This window comes from Malaclemys terrapin, chromosome 1, assembly GCF_027887155.1.
Source record: "Malaclemys terrapin pileata isolate rMalTer1 chromosome 1, rMalTer1.hap1, whole genome shotgun sequence".
Taxonomy (NCBI): domain Eukaryota; kingdom Metazoa; phylum Chordata; order Testudines; family Emydidae; genus Malaclemys; species Malaclemys terrapin.
Window position 1 is genome coordinate 220,605,024 of NC_071505.1, and position 21,011 is coordinate 220,626,034.

At 44.3% G+C, this 21,011-nt stretch overlaps 1 protein-coding gene across 2 annotated transcripts in view; it reads left to right on the top strand.

The window, feature by feature from the left end:
* The window catches only part of ARHGAP6 (Rho GTPase activating protein 6), a 482,928-nt gene that overhangs the window by 239,381 nt on the left and 222,536 nt on the right, over positions 1–21,011 (top strand). The window contains exon 1 of one of the 2 annotated variants that reach the window (XM_054007871.1): positions 2,342–2,633. The exons of the other annotated variant lie outside the window; for it this stretch is intronic. Within the exon in view, the coding sequence (XP_053863846.1) occupies positions 2,589–2,633 (45 nt within the window). The 5' untranslated portion in view covers positions 2,342–2,588. Of the gene's footprint in view, positions 1–2,341; positions 2,634–21,011 lie in introns of those variants that run through there. 2 annotated transcript variants of the gene reach the window in all.

The following is a 21,011-nucleotide window of genomic DNA, read 5'->3' on the forward strand; positions in this document are numbered from 1 at the left end:
CCAACAGAAGTTGAAACAATAAAAGATATTACCTCCGCCACCTTGTCTCTCTGAAGTATTTTTAAGTTACACTTCTCCAAACATCTGAAATTGAACAAAAGATTTTTCATATGAAACAACTTTGAATATAATCAAAGTATGTTTCTTACTAAAGAACATTGTGGGGACTGAAAATATAATTAAATATACATGCATCTCAAATTCATACCTTTTTTGGTTGGCTGACTGTTCCAGGAATATACTGCTGCGGGGGAGCTGCCACGGGGGGGCGTCTCAGAGCGGGGGGGTGGGGAGCTGCCACAGGGCTCGGGGAGGGCACAAGATGAAGGTTTCGCCTAGGGCGCAAAACATCCTTGCACTGGTCCTGACTGTCTGCCAGAAACAAAGCTGTTGAAGACCACCTCCCCCCTCACGTCAACTTTGTTACAGATCCTTTTCTCATGATAATTTAAAAATATAATCTGAGTTATGAAGATGGGAGATCTATAACTGGAACCTTTTGAGTACTGTAGATAACCTCTAGAACACAGTATACCAGTTTAATAGATTAATATGTGTAGCATGTATTTTGAGTCATTTTATTAAATGATTTCATGTTAAAATGTCATTTTAAAAGATTATTCCTTTCCCAAGAGTTACATTCTACCTTTGGGTTATGGTCAGTGAAATTCCTTGATAATCTGCCCTATTCCATTGTGGTATGCAGTTTTATTGTAGTCATGTCAGTCCAAGGATATTAGTGAGACAAGGTAGGTGAGGTAATATCTTTTTTCATTTAAAAAATCTTTCATTTATTTTTTTTCTTCAGGTTTGAGACCTGAAGAACTGTGTGTAGCTCAAAAGCCTATCTCTGTCACCAACAGAAGTTGGTCCAATAAAAGATATGGCCTCACCCACCTTGTGTGTAGTCGTGGCTCCAGTGCTGGAAGAGAGCTCTCCCAGCGCTGTAATAAAGCCACCTCTGCAAGGGGAGTAGCTACCAGTGCGACTCCCAGCGCTGTAGCACTATCTACACTGTCACTTTACAGCGCTGAAACTTGCATCGCTCAGGGAGGTGTTTTTTCACACCCGTGAGCAAAGAAAGGTTCAGTGCTGTAAGTGGCAGTGTAGACAAGGCCTTCTTGTGAGCATATATGAGATAGACTTAGCAGGATTCAATTTTCATTTTTATATGATTTAGATGGATAATATCAATGTTTATTTTAAAGCATTTTTATTTAATTATCAGTTGAAATTTTCAGAGTTGCGGGAAGTTATGGAGGTGAAAATAATTATTTAATGACAGTAGACACTGAGATTCAAAAAGCTAAAGTATTATAATCATTAAAACACAAATCATATGTCCAATTTTTAGCCTTAAATCAAATTCTAAGTTCTCAAGCAGCATTTTTCTTACCTTGCCTATATATACATTTTGATTATCGATGGAAATATTCTTTGTTGTTTTGTGTGTGTATGGTGAAACTGACGTTTATTGACATTTACTGATAAAAATCTAATCCTTCTAAGCCTAGATATTGTAAATTACATGGCACTAGGGCATGGGCACTCCTTCAGTTACAATTGTGGGTTAAAACAACGAGGAGTCCTTGTGGCACCTTAGAGACTAACAAATTTATTTGGGCATAAGCTTTCGTGGGCTAAAACCCAGTTGTTTTTGCTGATAAACACAGCTACCACTCTGAAAATTGTGGGCGAGTTGCTCTTAAAACTAATACTTCCAAAGTTTTAGAATAGGCCCCCAGTTGGGATTTCCAGAGTCCTGATTTCTAGGAAAAAGTCTGATTGTCACTCCCCTTTAAACACTGTTTCCTGGATGGAGTCCAGGCAGATGTGCCCTCATGCAAATACAAGTTGAACTGGAAGCACATGCTTTTGGCGTCTGGCTGGGGACTGAGTTGGGTCTCACCTGGCTGGTTCCCCCCCTGTAATGTGCCTTCTCTTGCGTCTGCTGAATCCTGCATCGCCAAACCCTTTCTCTTGCCCCCCTCGCCCTGCTGTAGTAAGGAGGCCTCTTTTCCCGGGCTCCAGCCTTCCCCCCACGGCGCCCCCTCCCAAGGTAGCAGGGCCTGCTAGGACTGAGCCTTCGGCTGAAGGAGGGAGACAGGCAGGGGGCTTTCTCAGGCGCTCCTTGCCCCATGGCTTAATGTGCTCCCGCTGGCTGGGAGTCCCGGGCTCGGGGCTGTCTTGCACCCCCCGCTTCTTTCTCAGGTGTAGGCGGGCGCAGCCCCGCCTGCTCCCGCCCCTCCGGCCGAGCCCCGGGGGGAGGCCCGGCTGCCGGGTCAGAGCGGAGCTGCTGTCTTGCTAAGCCCGGCTAGCGCTGCGTGCGGAAGGACTCAACCCCCGCCCCCCTCCGGCTGCGCTGGGACCGCCGCGGCTCCTCCTGCTCCGCCGGGACCAAGCGGGGCTGGCCGGAGGAGAAGGGGCGGGAGCGCGGCAAGAAGTTGCAGGCGGCTCTGCAGGATGGTGCCAGAGGCTGCCGGGTTGGAGCCCGCGGGCGCTGCTGCTGCCAGGGCGCTGTGAAGGGGCGGCGAGGGCCAGCCGCGCTCGCCTGCTGCGGCCGCCGTGGGGGGTGAGTGTCCCCAGCCATGGGAGACTCGGTGTTTAACGAGAAGCCGGCGCTGTACTACGCGGTGAGTGGATGCCCCGAGTAAGGCTGGGGCTGCAGCCGGGGTGCAGAGGGGCCGGGGGGGGGGGATGCGCTGGGGGGTGCCCGTAATTAGTGCGCGGGCCCCCCTCTGGCAGGGGCTTTGCCCGAGTCCCGCAGGGAGCTGCCTGGGTGACCCGCCCCTCACGCCTGTAGCATCGCTCCCGGCACCGGGGCAGGCGGGGGAAGGGCCTTTGGGGCCGTCGGTGGAAGAGGAAGGCGCCGCCTCTCCCGCCAATGCTAGCGGTAACTGAGCAGCCATGCACCTGGCTCCGTCCGAGCCCGTCAGTGCCCCCCGGGGCCTCTCGGCGAGTGCTTCACCCCGCGTGGGGCTCTCTGCGGGGCCGGCCGGCTGCCTCCCCCTCGCCAGAAACTTGCCAACCCCTCCACGCGGGCAAGGACGGGTCTGCGGCTGCAAGAGCAGCGTCTGGAGCCAGAGTGGGGAAATGGGGCGAGCCTGGGGGGATGAGGCTGCTCGGCTGAGTGCCCGGTGGCTGGGCGCGTGGGACTGGTCCCTTTCCTCCTTAATCCGCTCACTCCCTTGGGCAAGCAGGCTGGAAGAACAGGGACAAAACTGCACCGGCTCCTCTCCAGTTCCTAATGATCTGCGAGGGGTCAGGAAGTAGGACCAGTGTTTGCTTGGACAGTGGATACGTCGGAGAGGATTTTTTAAGGCATTTCTTTTCACACGAATGCACTTAAAAAGGGGGTTGTGGTTGTTGCATCTGGGTGTGGCGTTCCATGGGATCCCTCAAGGTTTCCTCTGTCTTTCCTCCTCTGTGAGAGGCCGGCACTGTATGTAACAGGACTGGAGTTTGTCAGCTCTCGTGTCTGCCAAGAATAAAGTGCAGGGAAGGGAGGATGCATCTTCTTAGAACTATTGTGGCTGTTACTTAGAAAGGAAACCAGCAGAAAGCATTACTTACTAAGGGATTTGGTTGTGAGAATTATGTAAATAGGCTGTACCACGACAGGCACTCAGATAGCATGGTGACGGGGTACAGTATAAGAACTTAAATAGGTTAAAATACTAAAGATTTTTCTTTGTATGAGGGGTAACACTGCCTTTTTTTGAGGAGAGGGTGAGATGTCGTTATTCTTAAAATTAACAGAAGGAAGTTTTTAAAAGCTAGCTTTGTGAATACAATATGCACAAGCCAAAACCAGTTCATTTCTTTTTGTAAGGCAACTTTTAGAACTGGGCTGTTCTTGCATAATGTTCTTTAAAGAAGTGATGCGACTCTTCATCACAGTTACATTGGCATTTTGTCCTTTTCCCCTAACAAGTTGAATGGAAGAACAAATTGCCAGTACTTGAAGTCATTTTCAGTTACTGATTCTTTTGCTGTTTCTCCGGCATTTTATGTGATAAGACCATTTTGTATCATTTACTTTACAAGAGCTGAACACTTGAGAAACCACTTCCTTTTTACTAGCCTTATTAGGAACATTTTCTCTGTTGTTTGGGTGAAAAAAGCAACTGTCTCCACTCTGTTTATTGCCTGAAGCCATATGCAAAAGTTAGAATTATTAAAAACATGCTCACATTTACACTGGTGTAAATCAGGAATAATTCTATTGCAGTTAGTAGAGTCACATAGATGTAAATCATGTGTAAGTGACAGCAACATTGGGCTTGTAACTTTTATCAGTATTGGAATTTAGCTGCTTGGAAAACTAGGGACACCCTCTTCCATGTAGTCTGATGTCCAATCCTGAGACAAGCAACAGAGGGTCCTGTGGCACCTTTGAGACTAACAGCGTGGGTAAGAACCTCACTTCTTCAGATGCAAGTAACAAGCAACGGAGGGTCCTGTGGCACCTTTGAGACTAACAGCGTGGGTAAGAACCTCACTTCTTCAGATGCAAGTAATGCATTACTTGCATCTGAAGAAGTGAGGTTCTTACCCACGCTGTTAGTCTCAAAGGTGCCACAGGACCCTCTGTTGCTTTTTACAGATTCAGACTAACACGGCTACCCCTCTGATACTTGAATCCTGAGACAGAATGTGGCACCTTGAACTACTAGGGCTCATCCCCCACATTGCCATTATACAACTTTTAGGTTGCACATTTGTTTAAATGAAAACTTCAAGTGAACATTCAGGAGTAAAGTAATGTTTGCATCTTTCTTCAGTTACATACTTTTATACTGTGTGTGGGGTTCTGAAAATATTTTCATACCCACTCAACCATAGTATTGCTCCGTCACAGATAGTACTTAGTAAACTCAGCTAATGAAGAAGATTCTAAAAGCTGGTTTCTTCTGTATGAATATTTTTAATCTATTCCAGCTCTCTGTAGTGGTAATAAATCCGCTGAACTATTCGTTACTGTCAGTAAATGAGCAGTCCCTTTGAAAATCTGATATTTCACTCTTTTCTTTGCTTTTACATCTTTAGTTGAGATAACTGTATATACAGTACCTGTTTACCATGCTACATACAGGGTCCTATTTGTTTAGTGGGACAATTGCCCCACTAATATTTGGAGAAGTTTCTCAAACTGACACAAAGTTTATAGAGACTAGGTGGGTGAGGTAATATCTTGTATTGGGCCAACTTCTGTATAAAATAAAAGATATTTGCTCAGCCCACCTTGTTTCTCTAATATCCTGTGACTAACACAGCTCCAACGACACTGCATACACAAAATTTGTCACATACTACGATTTCTGTTGCTTCCTGTGATCATGTTTGTAAGCCCACCATGAAGCTACCAGCTCAATCATGTTTCTCTTGGTTTTCCACTAGTTCATCTTCATGGCAGCAGTCAGCTGACATAAAGTTCAGGTCTGCTGTCATGCAAAGAAGCAAGCTCACATGATCAGCCACATCAGAAAAGTGGCAAGAACGACAACTGTTGTAATTGTGCTGTTTTGTTTGAATTATTCTGCATCATGGTAGAGGAGAAAATGTAATTATAAAAATAAAGTTAACATCAATAAATTAATCAAATTTCCCTTTAAAAGGCCTAATGTTTAATTGAGCTATATTGTCTGCATGAAAAATGCAAAGGAGGGATAACAGTTTGATAGCAAGATTTAGATCCTGATCCAGCAAAGCACGTATGCATGTGCTTAACTTTAAGCCTGTGAATAGTAGTTGACTTCAGGGGTTTTACATTAAGCACATGCTTAAGTATTTTGTTGGATTGAGGCCTTAGTCACTACTATTTGAATGTCACTTATTGCTATTTCTTTTAATTTTAAATAGTTGTGTGGACTAAATAAAAAAGCAAGTTCTTGGATTATCTTAATGATGATATGAAATAAAAATTGTGCTCTTACAGTATTGTTTAGCCACAAATATTTATTATTGGACTATATAACAATATTTCTGTTTTTTATTAGGACTGTTTACTTACGTGCCATTCTTTAAAAAATAAAAGGGAATAAAATAACATATAGATTACCATTGTAACTCACAAAGTTCATGATCTATTTCTAAGCATCTGCTAGGTATAAAAATGTAACCTTAGTGCTGTTGTCCATAAAGAATCAGGTGTAACTATTTAGCTGAAACTAATATTATAATATGGAAAGTGGAATTGCCTTCTCGGATCACATGACTGTTACCGGGTTTGATCCTACTCCCTTTGAAGTTGGTGGGAATTTTGCTATTGATTTCATTGGGAGCAAGATTGCCAACTATTTTCTTATTTCACAGCTATGCTTTGAATTAAATGCTGGAGCCTTATCACTGAAAAAACACTTCAACTGGTGAACGGTTTATTCCTGTCAACTAGTTGGAACATCTTTTTTTTTTTTAAAGTCAGCTAATGGGAAATTTTGATGTTTCAATCAGAATGGTTTTTCTTCCACAATTGTTCTAACATTCAGCCCGTTTTCTTGTTTTAACTTAATTCCATTATTGCCTCCTAACTATATAATTTGGACCACTCCAAATAATTCCTCTCCCTAGTTGGTGTTTACATCATTGCAGTATTGTAAATACTTGAAGATGCTTATTTCGCCTTGCCAGTTGCCATCTAGCCAAGTAGCATGCTTTAATCTTTCTTCCCAAGCCAGTCCCATTAATCATCTTTGTTATTCTCTGCTGAATCCCCTCTTATTTAATAATTTCTTTCTGGTATTGAGGAGGTTTAGAGCTAAATACAGTGTTCCAGGTGCTGTTTCACAAGAGCTGAATAAAGGGGGATTGTCACTGATATGGGATGGGAGGCCTCTGCCTAATCATTCTTAAATTTATATTAACTTTTGAAATCTTAATAGCAATTTAAAAAAATGCTACAGCTCCATGTTTTTTATCTTAAATACTTATTAAGCAGCATTATAATATTTACATTATTTTTAAAAGGTCATTGCCAACTTGAAATCTAGTCAATTAAAGGTGATTTAAAAGTAGTTTGAGGCACTATACCTGTTTGTAAGTTCCTGTGATGGGGGGGATGGGTATAAATCCCTCCAATGGGCCAGGGTCTAGCCTGAATACAGTGACTTAAATCAGCCCTGCCCTGAGACATATGCCAGAAGTGGCCAGCCTGGAGGGAGAGGCTGGAGTTATCAGGAGGGACAAGAGATAAAAGGGGAAGGCAGGCCTTGGATGTGTCTGCCCTGACCAGCAAAACTCCCACTGTTCAACAAGTTGGGAGGGAGGGAGAGAGAGAGGGAGCGAGCGCGCTCTCTCTCACCCTGAGGAAAAGAGAGTCTAGTTATTTCATTGTGGGTTTTTTTGAGGAAAAGAAGGTTTTTTTTTTTTTTTTTTTGTTTGTTTGTTTGTTTTTTTTTAGCAATAGTCAGGGACATGTCCTTCTTTCTGGCCCAGTCTTCGGTCAATTGACACTCAACTGCTGTGGCACCTTCACAGACTCTCTGGTAATTTTTGTGCTTTTAAATATTTCTCTCTCCTGTTGCTGTGTACAGGGGAGACTGACTATGCACACAGTGCTTTCCAAAAAAGTGTGATATTTAAGTTAGAAGGATCCTTTAAAACTAAGAGCTAGGACAATAAAAATCCATGGTTGAGGAAAATTGAAGTACTTAAGAATTTATTTTTGCAGAATCCTAGACTTACTTTTTAAATAGAGTTGTTCGTACTTCTGGTTTGAAGGTATGCTATCTGATGTCTTGTGTCTGAAGCCGTTAACAGATTGAAACAATAGAACTGTGTGCTACAAATATCTCTCCTTTATTTCAATGGTTATAGTAAGTCCCAAGTGTCATTTATCTTAGTGGAATGATAACTTTGAACCTTCTTTTTTTTTAAAAATAGTAGCAATTTCTTCAGTTACTCAAATAATCAAAGAAGTATTCAATTGTTTTCACATTGCTGTTTCAAATTAATATAATTTCAGGATCCGAGGAATATTTTCAGCTACATTACATGAGCAAATTAGCTAGCCCAATTAGCAACAGTTTTTCTAGGCCTGAGCATCTAGTTTTTACAGATTAACCAATCCTATTGTCTGAAAAAGTGTGGGTTGTTTGTTTTCTGGAGAAAAATGATAGATCATGATTTGAAATTATTATTGAGCCCAGTCTTGCATTCTTCACTTGGTGGCAGAATTCCCATTGACTACAGTGATTCACATTACAAAATCATAAGAATTTGGGAAGTGGCTTTTCTGTTAAGCTTTTTAAAAAAACAAACAAACAAACAAAAACATTGTGCCACTCAGCAGTGAACCCTATGTCAAGCTTAGAATGATATTTATGGACACTGAAGTCTATTCATGTTTCATTGATCATGGAAAGTTTCAGTGACTGACCATTGAGAAGCCAGGTTGAAAGAAGGAGAGGTCTCCTCTATTGTAGAGAGCAGAATAAAATCCTGTCAAGTATCAAAGGGGTAGCCGTGTTAGTCTGGATCTGTAAAAGCAGCAAAGAGTCCTGTGGCACCTTATAGACTAACAGGCGTATAGGAGCATGAGCTTTCGTGGGTGAATACCCACTTCTTCGGATGCATGACATGCCACAGGATTCTTTGCTGAATAAAATCCTGTGTGTGGCACAAGCTCTTAGACATTTTCAGAGTAAAAGTACAATTCAGTTCAAGTTAGTTAATATTTGTACCATACGGTGAAAATGCTAAGTAGTCTTGGCTCTGAACATGCCCATGTGTATGAATTTTGTACCTCTTGTGGTACACACCTGTGCATGTGTTTTGCCTGCTTTAACCTCTCAGTGACTCTCCTATCCTTTTCTTGGCTAACGAACCTTTGGTTGGTTTACTGTGGAATTGGCTACCAGCGTTGTCTTTGGTGTGGGATCTAGAGTGCCAATTAATCTGGGGTGAGTAACTGGTCTCTTGGTACTGGGAACAGCCTTGTGTGGTGTGATGTTTGGTTTGAATCACCTTTTATCGCAAGGTCCAGTTTGTCTGGGTGGCAGGCTGGACTGGAGAGTCAAGGGTGACTCCATGGTGGGACTGGTACAGTGATCCAGGAGTTCACGTTTGTTACTGGCTTGGTGAAATCTAATTATGGAACACACCACCTGTTTTGGATATCTGCCCTGTTTTCTGGCAGTCTGCCCTGAGGTGGGCACTCAGTCATGGGTCGCTCCAGACAGTGTGACAAAGGAAACTCAGTATAGTTAATCTCTAATAGGAGATTTGTCCAACCTGCATTAACACAGCTGCTGTGTGAATGAACTTTAAAGCACAGTGTTGTGGAAGTCTGTGCAAGTAGCAGATTCTTACGCAGTTGGTCAGTAGCAGGCTAAGGGTATGTCTACACTACGGGATTAATCCGAATTTAGATAATTCGGATTTGAGAAACAGGTTGTATAAAGTCGAAATGAGTGCGGCCACACTAGCACAGTAATTCGGTGGTGTGCGTCCAAGTACCCGGGCTAGCGTCGATTTCTGCACCGTTGCACTGTGGGTAGCAATTCCATAGCTATCCCATAGTTCCCGCAGTCTCCTGCGCCCATTGGGATTGTGGGTTAAGATCCCAGTGCCTGATGGGACAAAAAACATCGTCGCAGGTGGTTCTGGGTACAGCCTCACTTCCTCCCTCCCTCCCTCCCTGCATGAAAGCAACGGACGGCAGACAACCATTTTCGCGCCTTTTTTCCTGGGTGGGTGAACACTGCAGACTCCATACCACGGCAAGCATGGAGCCCGCTGAGGTCAAGACAGCACTCATGAATATTGCAAACACCTCGCGCGTTCTCGTGGAGTTTATGCTCAGCCAGGACCAGAAAAACGAGGCGAGGAGGCAGCGGCGGCGGCAGCGCAGCGACAAGCATGATGAGGACATGGACACGGACACGGACACAGAATTCAGTGAAACCACAGGCCCCGGTGCTTTGGAGATCATGTTGTTAATGGGGCAGATTCTATCCATGGAACGCCGATTCTGGGCAAGGGAAACAAGCACAGACTGGTGGGACCGCATAGTGTTGCAGGTCTGGGACGATTCCCAGTGGCTGCGGAACTTTCGCATGCGTAAGGGCACTTTCATGGAACTTTGTGACTTGCTGTCTCCTGCCCTGAAACGCCAGAATACCAAGATGAGAGCAGCCCTCACAGTTGAGAAGCGCGTGGCGATAGCCCTGTGGAAGCTTGCAACGCCAGACAGCTACCGGTCAGTCGGGAATCAATTTGGAGTGGGCAAATCTACGGTGGGGGCTGCTGTGATGCAAGTAGCCAAAGCAATCACTCAGGTGCTGCTACGAAAGTTAGTGACTCTGGGAAATGTGCAGGCTATAGTGGATGGTTTTGCTGCAATGGGATTCCCTAACTGTGGTGGGGCAATAGACGGAACCCATATCCCTATCTTGGCACCGGAGCACCAAGCCACCGAGTACATAAACCGCAAGGGGTACTTTTCAATGGTGCTGCAAGCACTTGTGGATCACAAGGGACGTTTCACCAACATCAACGCGGGCTGGGCGGGAAGGGTTCATGACGCTCGCGTCTTCAGGAACACTACTCTGTTTAAAGGGCTGCAGCAAGGGACTTACTTTCCGGACCAGAAAATAACCGTTGGGGATGTTGAAATGCCCATAGTTATTCTTGGGGACCCAGCCTACCCCTTAATGCCATGGCTTATGAAGCCATACACAGGCAGCCTGGACAGGAGTCAGGAGCTGTTTAACTACAGGCTAAGCAAGTGCAGAATGGTGGTAGAATGTGCATTTGGCCGTTTAAAAGGTCGCTGGCGTTCATTATTGACTCGCTCTGACCTCAGCCAAAGAAATCTCCCCATTGTTATTTCTGCTTGCTGTGTGCTCCACAATCTCTGTGAAAGTAAGGGGGAGACCTTTATGGCGGGGTGGGAGGCTGAGGCAAATCGCCTGGCTGCTGATTACGCGCAGCCAGACACCAGGGCGATTAGAAGATCACACCATGAAGCGCTGTGCATCAGAGAAGCTTTGAAAACCAGTTTCATGGCTGGCCAGGCTACCGTGTGAAATATCTGTTTGTTTCTCCTTCATGAAAACCCTCCCCCTTTACTGACTGATTTTCTGTCAGGAACCCACCCTGCCCCTTCCCCCAGCTTTCTTTCAAACCAAATAAAGTCACTATCATTTAAAAATCATTTATTCTTTATTAATAGATTAGAAAAAGAGGGAGGGAACCCGGGTGGTATTTGGGAGGAGGATTGCTGGGAAGGAAAAAGCCACAAAGAAAAGGTTAAAAAAATGACAGCCTTTTGCTTGGGCTGTCTACTGGGGTGGAATGGGAAGGTGTACGGAGCCTCCCCCCCCGCGTTCTTACACGTCTGGGTGAGGAGGATACGGAACATGGGGAGGGGGGAGGGTGGAACAGGGGCTGAAGCGGCAGTCTGTTTTCCAGCAGCCGTTCCTGAACCTCCACCAGACGCCGGAGCAGCCCCAGCGTTGCATCCTTCATCCTCTGGTCTTCCTGCCGCCATCTCTCATCTCGATCGTCTCTCCTCTCCTCACATTGGTCCCTCCTCTCCTCACGTTGGTCCCTCCTCTCCTCACGTTCACTGACTTCTTTCCTATACTTTGAAACTGTTTCCTTCCACTCATTCAGATGAGCTCTGTCACTCCTGCTGGATTGCATAATTTCAGAAAACATGTCCTCCCGCGTCTTCTTCTTACGACGCCTTATCTGTGATAACCTTCGGGATGGAGGAGGGAGGCTTGAGGAATTTGCAGCTGCTGTAGGGAGGGGAAAAAAGAGAGAATTGTTTTAAAAGCTACATTTTGCAGAACAATGCTTATACTCTTTCACGGTGACCAACACTGTTCACATTACATAGCACATGTGATTTCTGTGCAAGGTCGCATTTTGCCTCTTAATGCTGAGTGCCTGTGGCTTTGCTGCTAGAGATCACAGGTCTGGGCAACAGAATTTGGCTTGCATGCGGCCATGGTAAGCCATTGTTTTACAGCTTCTGCACCCTCCTTTCCCACATACCAAGCATAGCCTGTAGAGTGCTGCAGAAGCCTGGCCAATCTCAGCCAGTTGGGGGGGGGGGGGGCAGTGTGGGGGGGCTTGTCTGGGCCCCTTCAGGCAAGTAGAGTGCTGCGGTTTTTCTGTTAACATTCAGCAACACCAGAAAACAAACTAACCCCCCCCCCCGCCATGAATTCTCTGGGATGATCACGGTACCCCTCCCCCCACCGCATGGCTGGTATCAGGGAAGATCCCTGCAGGCACCAAACTACCCCCCCCCGCCGCCGACCCCCCCCCTCGCCATGAATTCTCTGGGATGATCACGGTACCCCTCCCCCCACCGCATGGCTGGTATCAGGGAAGATCCCTGCAGGCACCAAACTACCCCCCCCGCCGCCGACCCCCCCCCTCGCCATGAATTCTCTGGGATGATCACGGTACCCTCCCCCCACCGCGTGGCTGGTAACAGGGAAGATCCCTGCTAGCCAAACGCGGAAAACTTCAGGGCCAATTTCCCATCTGCGCTTGGCTAACTGCAGGGAAGGATTTATTTTCCGCCACAGGCAAACAGCCCAGTAGGAACGGCCACCTCTGTCCCCTTAATTAAGTTCCCGTATTTCAACCAGGTTACCAGGAGTGATATCACTCTCCTGAGGATTACACAACAAGATAAAGAACGGATGTTGCTTGAATGCCAGCAAACACCGGGACCATACGCTGCCAGGCTTTGTCAGGCAATGATACCAGATTACTTGCTGCAAGCATGGCGTGGTCAAGTGTCCTACCATGGAGGAGGGAATAAGGATGCACTGCCCAGAAACCTTCTGGCAAGGCTTTCGGAGTACCTCCAGGAGAGCTTCATGGAGATGTCCCTGGAGGATTTCCGCTCCATCCCCAGACACGTTAACAGACTTTTCCAGTAGCTACAGACTTTTCCAGTAGCTGAACTGACCGCGAATGCAAAGTCAGGCAAAGTAATCATTAAAAACCGTTTGCTTTTAAAACAAGTTTTATATTTTAAAAGGTAAACTCACCTGAGGTCCCTTCAATGGGGTCAGAGTCTTGGGTACTGGCTTGGGAGGCTTGGGAGGGTACTTCAGTCAGGGTGATAAAAAGATCCTGGCTGTTGGGGAGAATGGAGTGCTGTGTGCTCTCTGCAAGCTCATCCTCCTCCTCCTCCTCCTCTACCCCATCGGCAGAATCCTCAGGCGTCGAGACTATCCCCGACCCAGAATCCACGAACAAAGGTGGGGTAGTGGTGGCAGCCCCCCCTATAATTGCATGCAGCTCGGCGTAGTAGCGGCATGTCCGCGGCTCTGACCCGGAGCGACCGTTTGCCTCCTTTGTTTATTGATAGGCTTGTCTGAGCTCCTTGACCTTCACGCGGCACTGCTCAGAGTCCCTATTGTGGCCTCTCTCCATCATGCCCTTGGAGATTTTTTCAAAAGTTTTTGCATTTCGTCTTTTAGAACGAAGTTCTGCAAGCACTGAATCCTCTCCCCATACAGCGATCAGATCCAGTACCTCCCTCACGGTCCATGCTGGTGCTCTTTTTCGATTATCAGCCTGCATGGTTACCTGTGCTGATGAGGTATCTGTGGTCACCTGTGCTCTCCACGCTGGGCAAACAGGAAATGAAGTTCAAATGTTCGCGGGGCTTTTCCTGTCTACCTGGCCAGTGCATCCGAGTTCGGATTGCTGTCCAGAGCGGTCACAATGATGCACTGTGGGATAGCTCCCGGAGGCCAATACCATCGAATTGCGGCCACACTAACCCTAATTCGAATTGCTAAAATCGATTTTGGCGCTACTCCGCTCGTTGGGGTGGAGTACAGAAATCGATTTAAAGGGCCCTTTACATCGAATTAAATGGCGTCGTTGTGTGGACGGTTACAGGGTTAATTCGAATTAAAGCTGATAAATCCGAATTAAAGTCGTAGTGTAGACCAGGCCTTAGTCCTGGAAGGAAAGTTGGCCTTGTAGATAATGCACAGGCCGGGGAACTGAGAAATCTCGGTTCTATTCCAGGCTTTGCCACACATTCCGCATATAACTCTGGACAAGTCACTTCACCTTTCTGTGCCTCAGTTTTCCTGTGAACATACTTCCTTGTCTCAAGGAGTTGTTTTTGTGGATTAACGCATTAATGCTTGGGAGGTGCTCAGATACTAAGGTGATGTGACAGAAATAAAAATAATACACTCTGTGGGTTTGGTGTTTATCTAACAGTTTGGTTCAGATTTTTTCCTCTGGAACTCGACAACTTTCTAAATCTGCATCTGGGTCAGCAGTGCCTGCCCAGGAATCAGGCACGAGCTGCGACCTTTTTGTTGTTTAGTTTTTGCATTTCTTTCAGCCTGGAGAATGAAGTTATTCACTCTTATGACGATCAGTGCCATAGAAGTATTTAAATAGTCAGTGCAATTTTTCTTTGTTAGTTGCTGGTTATTTTCACTTTCTGAGCCCTGGTCTACCCTACAATTTAATGTTGGTATAATTAGGTCTCTTAGGGGTGTGGAAAATCCACACACCTGAGCAACATAGTTATCTGACCTAATCCCCAGTGTAGACATCGCTACCGCCTCTCGGGGAGGTAGAGAACCTATGCCAATGGGAGAAGCTCTCCCGTTGTCGGCATAGGTAGCATCTTCACTAAGCACTCCAGTGCAGCTATGATGTTGCAGATCTGTAAGGCTACGTCTACACTGTGCACCTTACAACGGCGCGGCTCTGCCACTGCAGCTGCGCCATTGTAAAGTGCGCTGTGTAGCCACTCTTTATTGCCGGGAGAGAGCTCTCCTGGCGTCAAAATAAAACCACCTCCAACGAGGGGCGGTAGCTTCATCCCTGGGAGCGTGGCTCCCACCGACGCTGTCCACACTGGTGCTTTTCGACGCTAAAACTTTTGTCGTTCAGGGGTGTGTTTTTTTCACACCACGAGTGATGAAAGTGCCAGTGTAGACAAAGCCTAAGTGTAGACAAACCCCTAGTCTCATGCTTTATTAACACAATGCTGCAATGCATGCATTGCAAAGACTGCAGGGGAATATTTTTATAAATTCCAACAGAAATAAATATTTTATACACACACACACACACACACACACACACACACTATATATATATATATATATATATATATATATAAAAAAAAAGTCAGGATGCATTTTTTGTTGTTGCAGCCTTTGAAAAAGCTTATTTCTACAAAATCTTCTTTTTGAGTCAAAATAGACCTGACAGTATCCCCTTAAGAAACAAACCAATTCTATTTGATATGCTTAGCTAAGTCTCTTGAAGACTTCAATTTCATAGTTTGTGTTTCCTCAGTTTTGACTACCAATATACCTCTGGTTGTTATCCATTGCTTAGTGTCCTCCATGGAAATACAGTTCACTTCTTGTGTTTGAATTCAATACCCGTTTCCATAGTGATGGCCCAGCTGAACTTTTAATGGGTCGATGAGGTACATTTAGAGTTCATGTTTCGTGTTGTTCATCGTTTTCTAAAGGTATTTAAGGATACAAGGATGGAAATAAAAGTGCTTCATCTATCCAGGGAATACAGAAGGTGCGCATGCAATGTACTCATCACAAAAGGAATAAAAAATCCTTTATAAAGCGAAGTCTGGCAGACATATCCGTGTTGTTAGTGTTCACGAGTTCTATGGGAGTGTCACCTCCAAAAGCTCCCTTGGGGAAGAACCTGTGCCTTATCGGGATTAACTGGTTTAAAAAAGAAAAATAAGAACTGTTTTCTTAGTAATGATTGCTATGTAAAACTTTATCAACCATACACAGTAAAAAGGATTTCCTGCATATATTTTGTATTAAATCAAAAAAGAGGGTGTTAGAAAGTGCTGATGTGAAAATGGATACTAAAGAAGTCGTTTTTTATAGATTGCCTCTAACAATTCTACAGTACTACAATGTGAATTAAGTTTATTGCGGTTGTATGAGAAGTGTAGGTGTCTGTTATAACTATACAAAATGGAGTTTGGTGTTGCTCCAAACGTGTATCTTTGCATTTTTGTAACAATTGTCTGAGTCCTACCTTAGAAGTGATACCAGGAGCCTATGCTATCTGACACTTCATGACCCACTTGATTTGTTTGTTCTTAAAGATTATTTTGTATGTTGCTTTGTTTGTTTTGGAATGTGCTAACTTTGTAGAGTCTGAGCCTGATTATGATGTCAGTTACTTTGGTGTAAAACCAAATTAGCTCTGTTGACTTCAGTATCTCTGAAAAGCAGGCTAGATCAGTTGGTGCCTAAATATGGATTCAGGCACATAACTTCAGGTGCCTGAATTCTGTATATGTCATACCCAATTATATACTGCAGGACGGATTTACATAGGCATAACAGATATCAATCTAGTATAATTTTACTGATCAACTTGTAATTAATACAAACTATCATCAATATTGACTTCAGTGGCAGTCGATTAGAACTTCTGAAATTAAGCACTCGAATAAATGTCTAAATATGGATTGAGGCACCAAACTTCTGGCACCCAAGTTTGAAAATTTTGGCCTGAATGTCTACATTTCTGAAAGTGTGCAGTATTCTTGCAGAACACACAAATCCTGACATGTATTATTTTGCAATACATGGAAATGTGATACTTTTCAAGTTTGTATTTAAAAGGCACATTGTGAAGAGTTGTCAGGATACATTGTTAAATTTGATTTATCAAGCCTGAATAAAACTGAATAGAGAGTCTAAGATTTTTTTCTTTTCCCCCATCAGCGTAGACAAATCCCTGATAATGTACAACACACACTTTATACTCTCATCCCTGAGTACATCTCCATGTCAATGCAGGCTGGACCCTTTTTTTACGTGAACAGAGCAGTCTTTTAAATTTTTTTTTCTAGTCCATTTTGTAAATTGTGCGTAATAATTTGGTATTTAAACACATTTTAAAGTGAAAACAGAATCTGAAGATGAAAACTTGAGAGAGAAATATTAAGCTGATTAAAGGCACTTGGGATATGTTAATGCATTTACATGGAAAAACAACCCATTGGGACCTTGAGAACTATAGCCCCATGTTGTCCATCCCTTGTCTTGCCAAGATATGTTGTAGGTCTTTGAATGGATATTCAGGCCAACTTTAAATTCTGTAATGCTAGCCGCTCCTTCAGTTTGCCAAAAGAAACAATCTCACGTCCCAGTGACCCTCTGGGTGAAACAACCTGACTTCTTGCCTTTCATTTATACCATGACCTTAAATGTTTCCTTGTTTTCTCTGTGGTAAATGGTTCACCTCCTATATCATATCACACTGCCATTAGTATTTGTACAATTAAATTTCCCTTTAGTGGATGCTTCATTTTGAGCTTTGGAAGCTTTCCTGCAAAAACTAGGTTTAAATAACAAATGATTTATTTTAGAGCAAAGTGTAAGTACTGGGGAAGTGGCCACATAATTAATGAGGTTTTGTATGTTTGCCAGCAGAGTTTGGTGTGAGTGGTTGGGGAAGCCCCTTCACTAGTTATGTTCCTTCCTCTCTCAGACATGCCAAAGTGTGGTATTGTGTATTTACTTTTTCTCATTGAGGGCTTTCGTATCCAGCTTCCATAGGATTCCAGCTTGTCATCACCCCTTATTAAGTGAATACAAATAGATACTAGGGGAGACTGTGATGTGATTTGGCCTGCACTGTCACCAGTATGTATATATGTCAGAATGACAACTTATGAATATCACAGTTCCTGTGCTCTTCACTGCGCCTAGCAAAACTAGGGATGGAAGATGGGAGCAAACTGGCTTAGGTTCAACCCAAATAAGAAGGAAACTAATCTAAGTAAGAAGTATCTAAAACACTGAAAGGCTGACAAAGGAGGTGCTGTTGTCATCATGGATAGGTCGGAATATGAACAAGAGGCTGCTAGGCAGCTCTCCAACACCACATTCTACAAGCCATTACCCTCTGATCCCACTGAGGGTTACCAAAAGAAACTACACCATCTACTCAAGAAACTCCCTGAAAAAGCACAAGAGCAAATCCACACAGACACACCCCTAGAAACCCAAGCAGGGGTATTCTATCTGCTACCCAAGATTCATAAGCCTGGAAATCCTGGATGCCCCATCATCTCAGGCATTGGCACCCTGACAGCAGGATTGTCTGGCTATGTAGACTCCCTCCTCAGGCCCTACGCTACCAGCACTCCTAGCTATCTTCGAAACACCACTGACTTCCTGAGGAAACTACAGTCAATTAGTGATCTTCCTGAAAACACCATCCTAGTCACTATGGATGTAGAAGCCCTCTACACCAACATTCCACACAAAGATGGACTACAAGCCATCAGGAACAGTATCCCTGATATTGTCACGGCAAACCTGGTGGCTGAACTTTGTCCTCACCCATAACTATTTCACATTTGGGGACAATGTGTATCAGCGGCACTGCTATGGGTACCCGCATGGCCCCACAGTATGCCAACATTTTTATGGCTGACTTAGAACAATGCTTCCTCAGCTCTCGTCCCCTAACGCCCCTACTCTACTTGCGCTACATTGATGACATCTTCATCATCTGGACCCATGGAAAAGAAGCCCTTGAGGAATTCCATCATGATTTCAACAATTTCCACCCCACCATCAACCTCAGCCTGGACCAGTCCACACAAGAGATCCACTTCCTGGACACTACAGTACTAATAAATGATGGCCACATAAACACCACCCTATACCAGAAACCTACTGACCGCTGTACTTACCTACTTGCTTCCAGCTTTCATCCAGATCACACCACTTGATCCATTGTCTACAGCCAAGCTCTAGGATACAATTGCATTTGCTCCAACCCCTCAGACAGAGACAAACACCTACAAGATCTCTATCAAGCATTTTTACAACTACAATACCCACCTGCTGAAGTGAAGAAACAGATTGACAGAGCCAGAAGAGTACCCAGAAGTCACCTACTACAGGACAGGCCCAACAAAGAAAGTAGCAGAACACCACTAGCCATCATCTTCAGCCCCCAACTAAAATCTCTCCAGCAGATCATCAAGGATCTACAACCTATCCTGAAGGATGATCCCTCACTCTCACAGATCTTGGGAGACAGGCTAGTCTTTGCTTACAGACAGCCGACAAACCTGAAGCAAATACTCACCAGCAACCACACAACAAAAACACTAACCCAGGAACCTATCCTTGCAACAAAGCCCGTTGCCAACTCTGTCCACATATCTATTCAGGGGATACTATCATAGGACCTAATCACATCAGCCACACTATCAGAGGCTCGTTCACCTGCACAGCTACCAATGTGATATATGCCATCATGTGCCAGCAATGCCTCTCTGCCATGTACATTGGCCAAACCGGACAGTCTCTATGTAAAAGAATAAATGGACACAAATCAGACGTCAAGAATTATAACATTCAAAAACCAGTTGGAGAACACTTCAATCTCCCTGGCCACTCGATTACAGACCTAAAAGTCGCAATGTTACAACAAAAAAACTTCAAAAACAGACTCCAACAAGAGACTGCTGAATTGGAATTAATTTGCAAATTGGACACCATTAAATTAGGCTTGAATAAAGACTGGGAGTGGATGGGCCATTACACAAAGTAAAATTATTTCCCCATGCTTATTCCCTCCCCCCCCAGTTCCTCACATCTCCTTGTCAATTGCTGGAAATGGGCCATTTTCATTACCACTACAAACAGTTCTTTTTCTCTCCTGCTGATAATAGCTCACCTTAACTGATCACTCTCCTTATAGTGTGTATGGTAACACCCATTGTTTCATGTTCTCTCTGTGTGTATGTATGTGTGTGTGTGTGTGTGTGTATATATATATATATATATATATATATATATATATATATATATATATATATAAAATCTTCCTACTGTATTTTCCACTACATGCATCCGATGAAGTGGGCTGTAGCCCACGAAAGCTTATGCTCAAATAAATTTGTAAGTCTCTAAGGTGCCACAAGTTCTCCTGTTCTTTTTGCTGAACAAGGGTTGTGAGCTGCTCAGATATGGAGAATTCAGAAGCACGTGGCTATTAGGTATATACCATTTCAGTGCAGGCATGATACTTGTTAACATAGTTTGCAGTATCAGGATAATTTTGGATTAATTCCTGCTCCTAGATTCTTATCAGACAGCTGTGTCATGCAGTCCCTCTTTCCATTTTTTGGCTTAGAAGCAGCAACCATTCCTTTCTAATAAAGACCTTTCCACATTGATCTATGCCCTTGTAATCTCAAGGCTAAATTGCTGCAATGCTGCCTGCTTGGGCCTACCCACGAAAAACACCTGGAAGCTTCTGCTAGTACAGAATGTAGTGCTACACAACACTTGCACTTTGCATTGACCACACACACACACACTTTATATATACACAATATATACACACACAATTCTTCAAATCGAGATCCCATATGTTGATTTGTATTGGCCGATTCATAAAGAAAGGCCTCATAGAAGTTACAACATGCCCTGAAGGGATGCCAGGCCAGAATGTAGTCCTACCTTCGTAGAATCATGGTATCATAGAAATGTAGGGCTGAAAGGGACCTCAAGAGTTCATTAAGTCCCATTCCCTGAGCTGAGGCAGGACCAAGTAAACCTACACATCCCTGACAAGTGTTTGGCCAACATGTTCTTAAACTCCAATAATAGGGATTCCATAGCCTCTCTTGGAAGCTTCTTCCAGAGCTCAGCTATCCTTGTACACCTCTACTCCGATATAAAGCTGTCCTCGGGAGCCAAAAAATCTTACTGTGTTATATCGAACTTGCTTTGATCCGCCAGAGTGCGCAGCCCTGCCCCCCGGAGCACTGCTTTACCGTGTTATATCCGAATTTGTGCTATATTGGGTTGCGTTACATTAGGGTAGAGCTGTAGTTAGAAAGTTTTTCCTAACATCTAACTTAAATGTCCCTTGTTGTGGAGTAAGCCCATTACTACTTGTCCGACCTTCAGTGGATATAGAGAACAATTTATCACCGTCCGTTTTATAACAACCCTGAATGTATTTGAAGACTA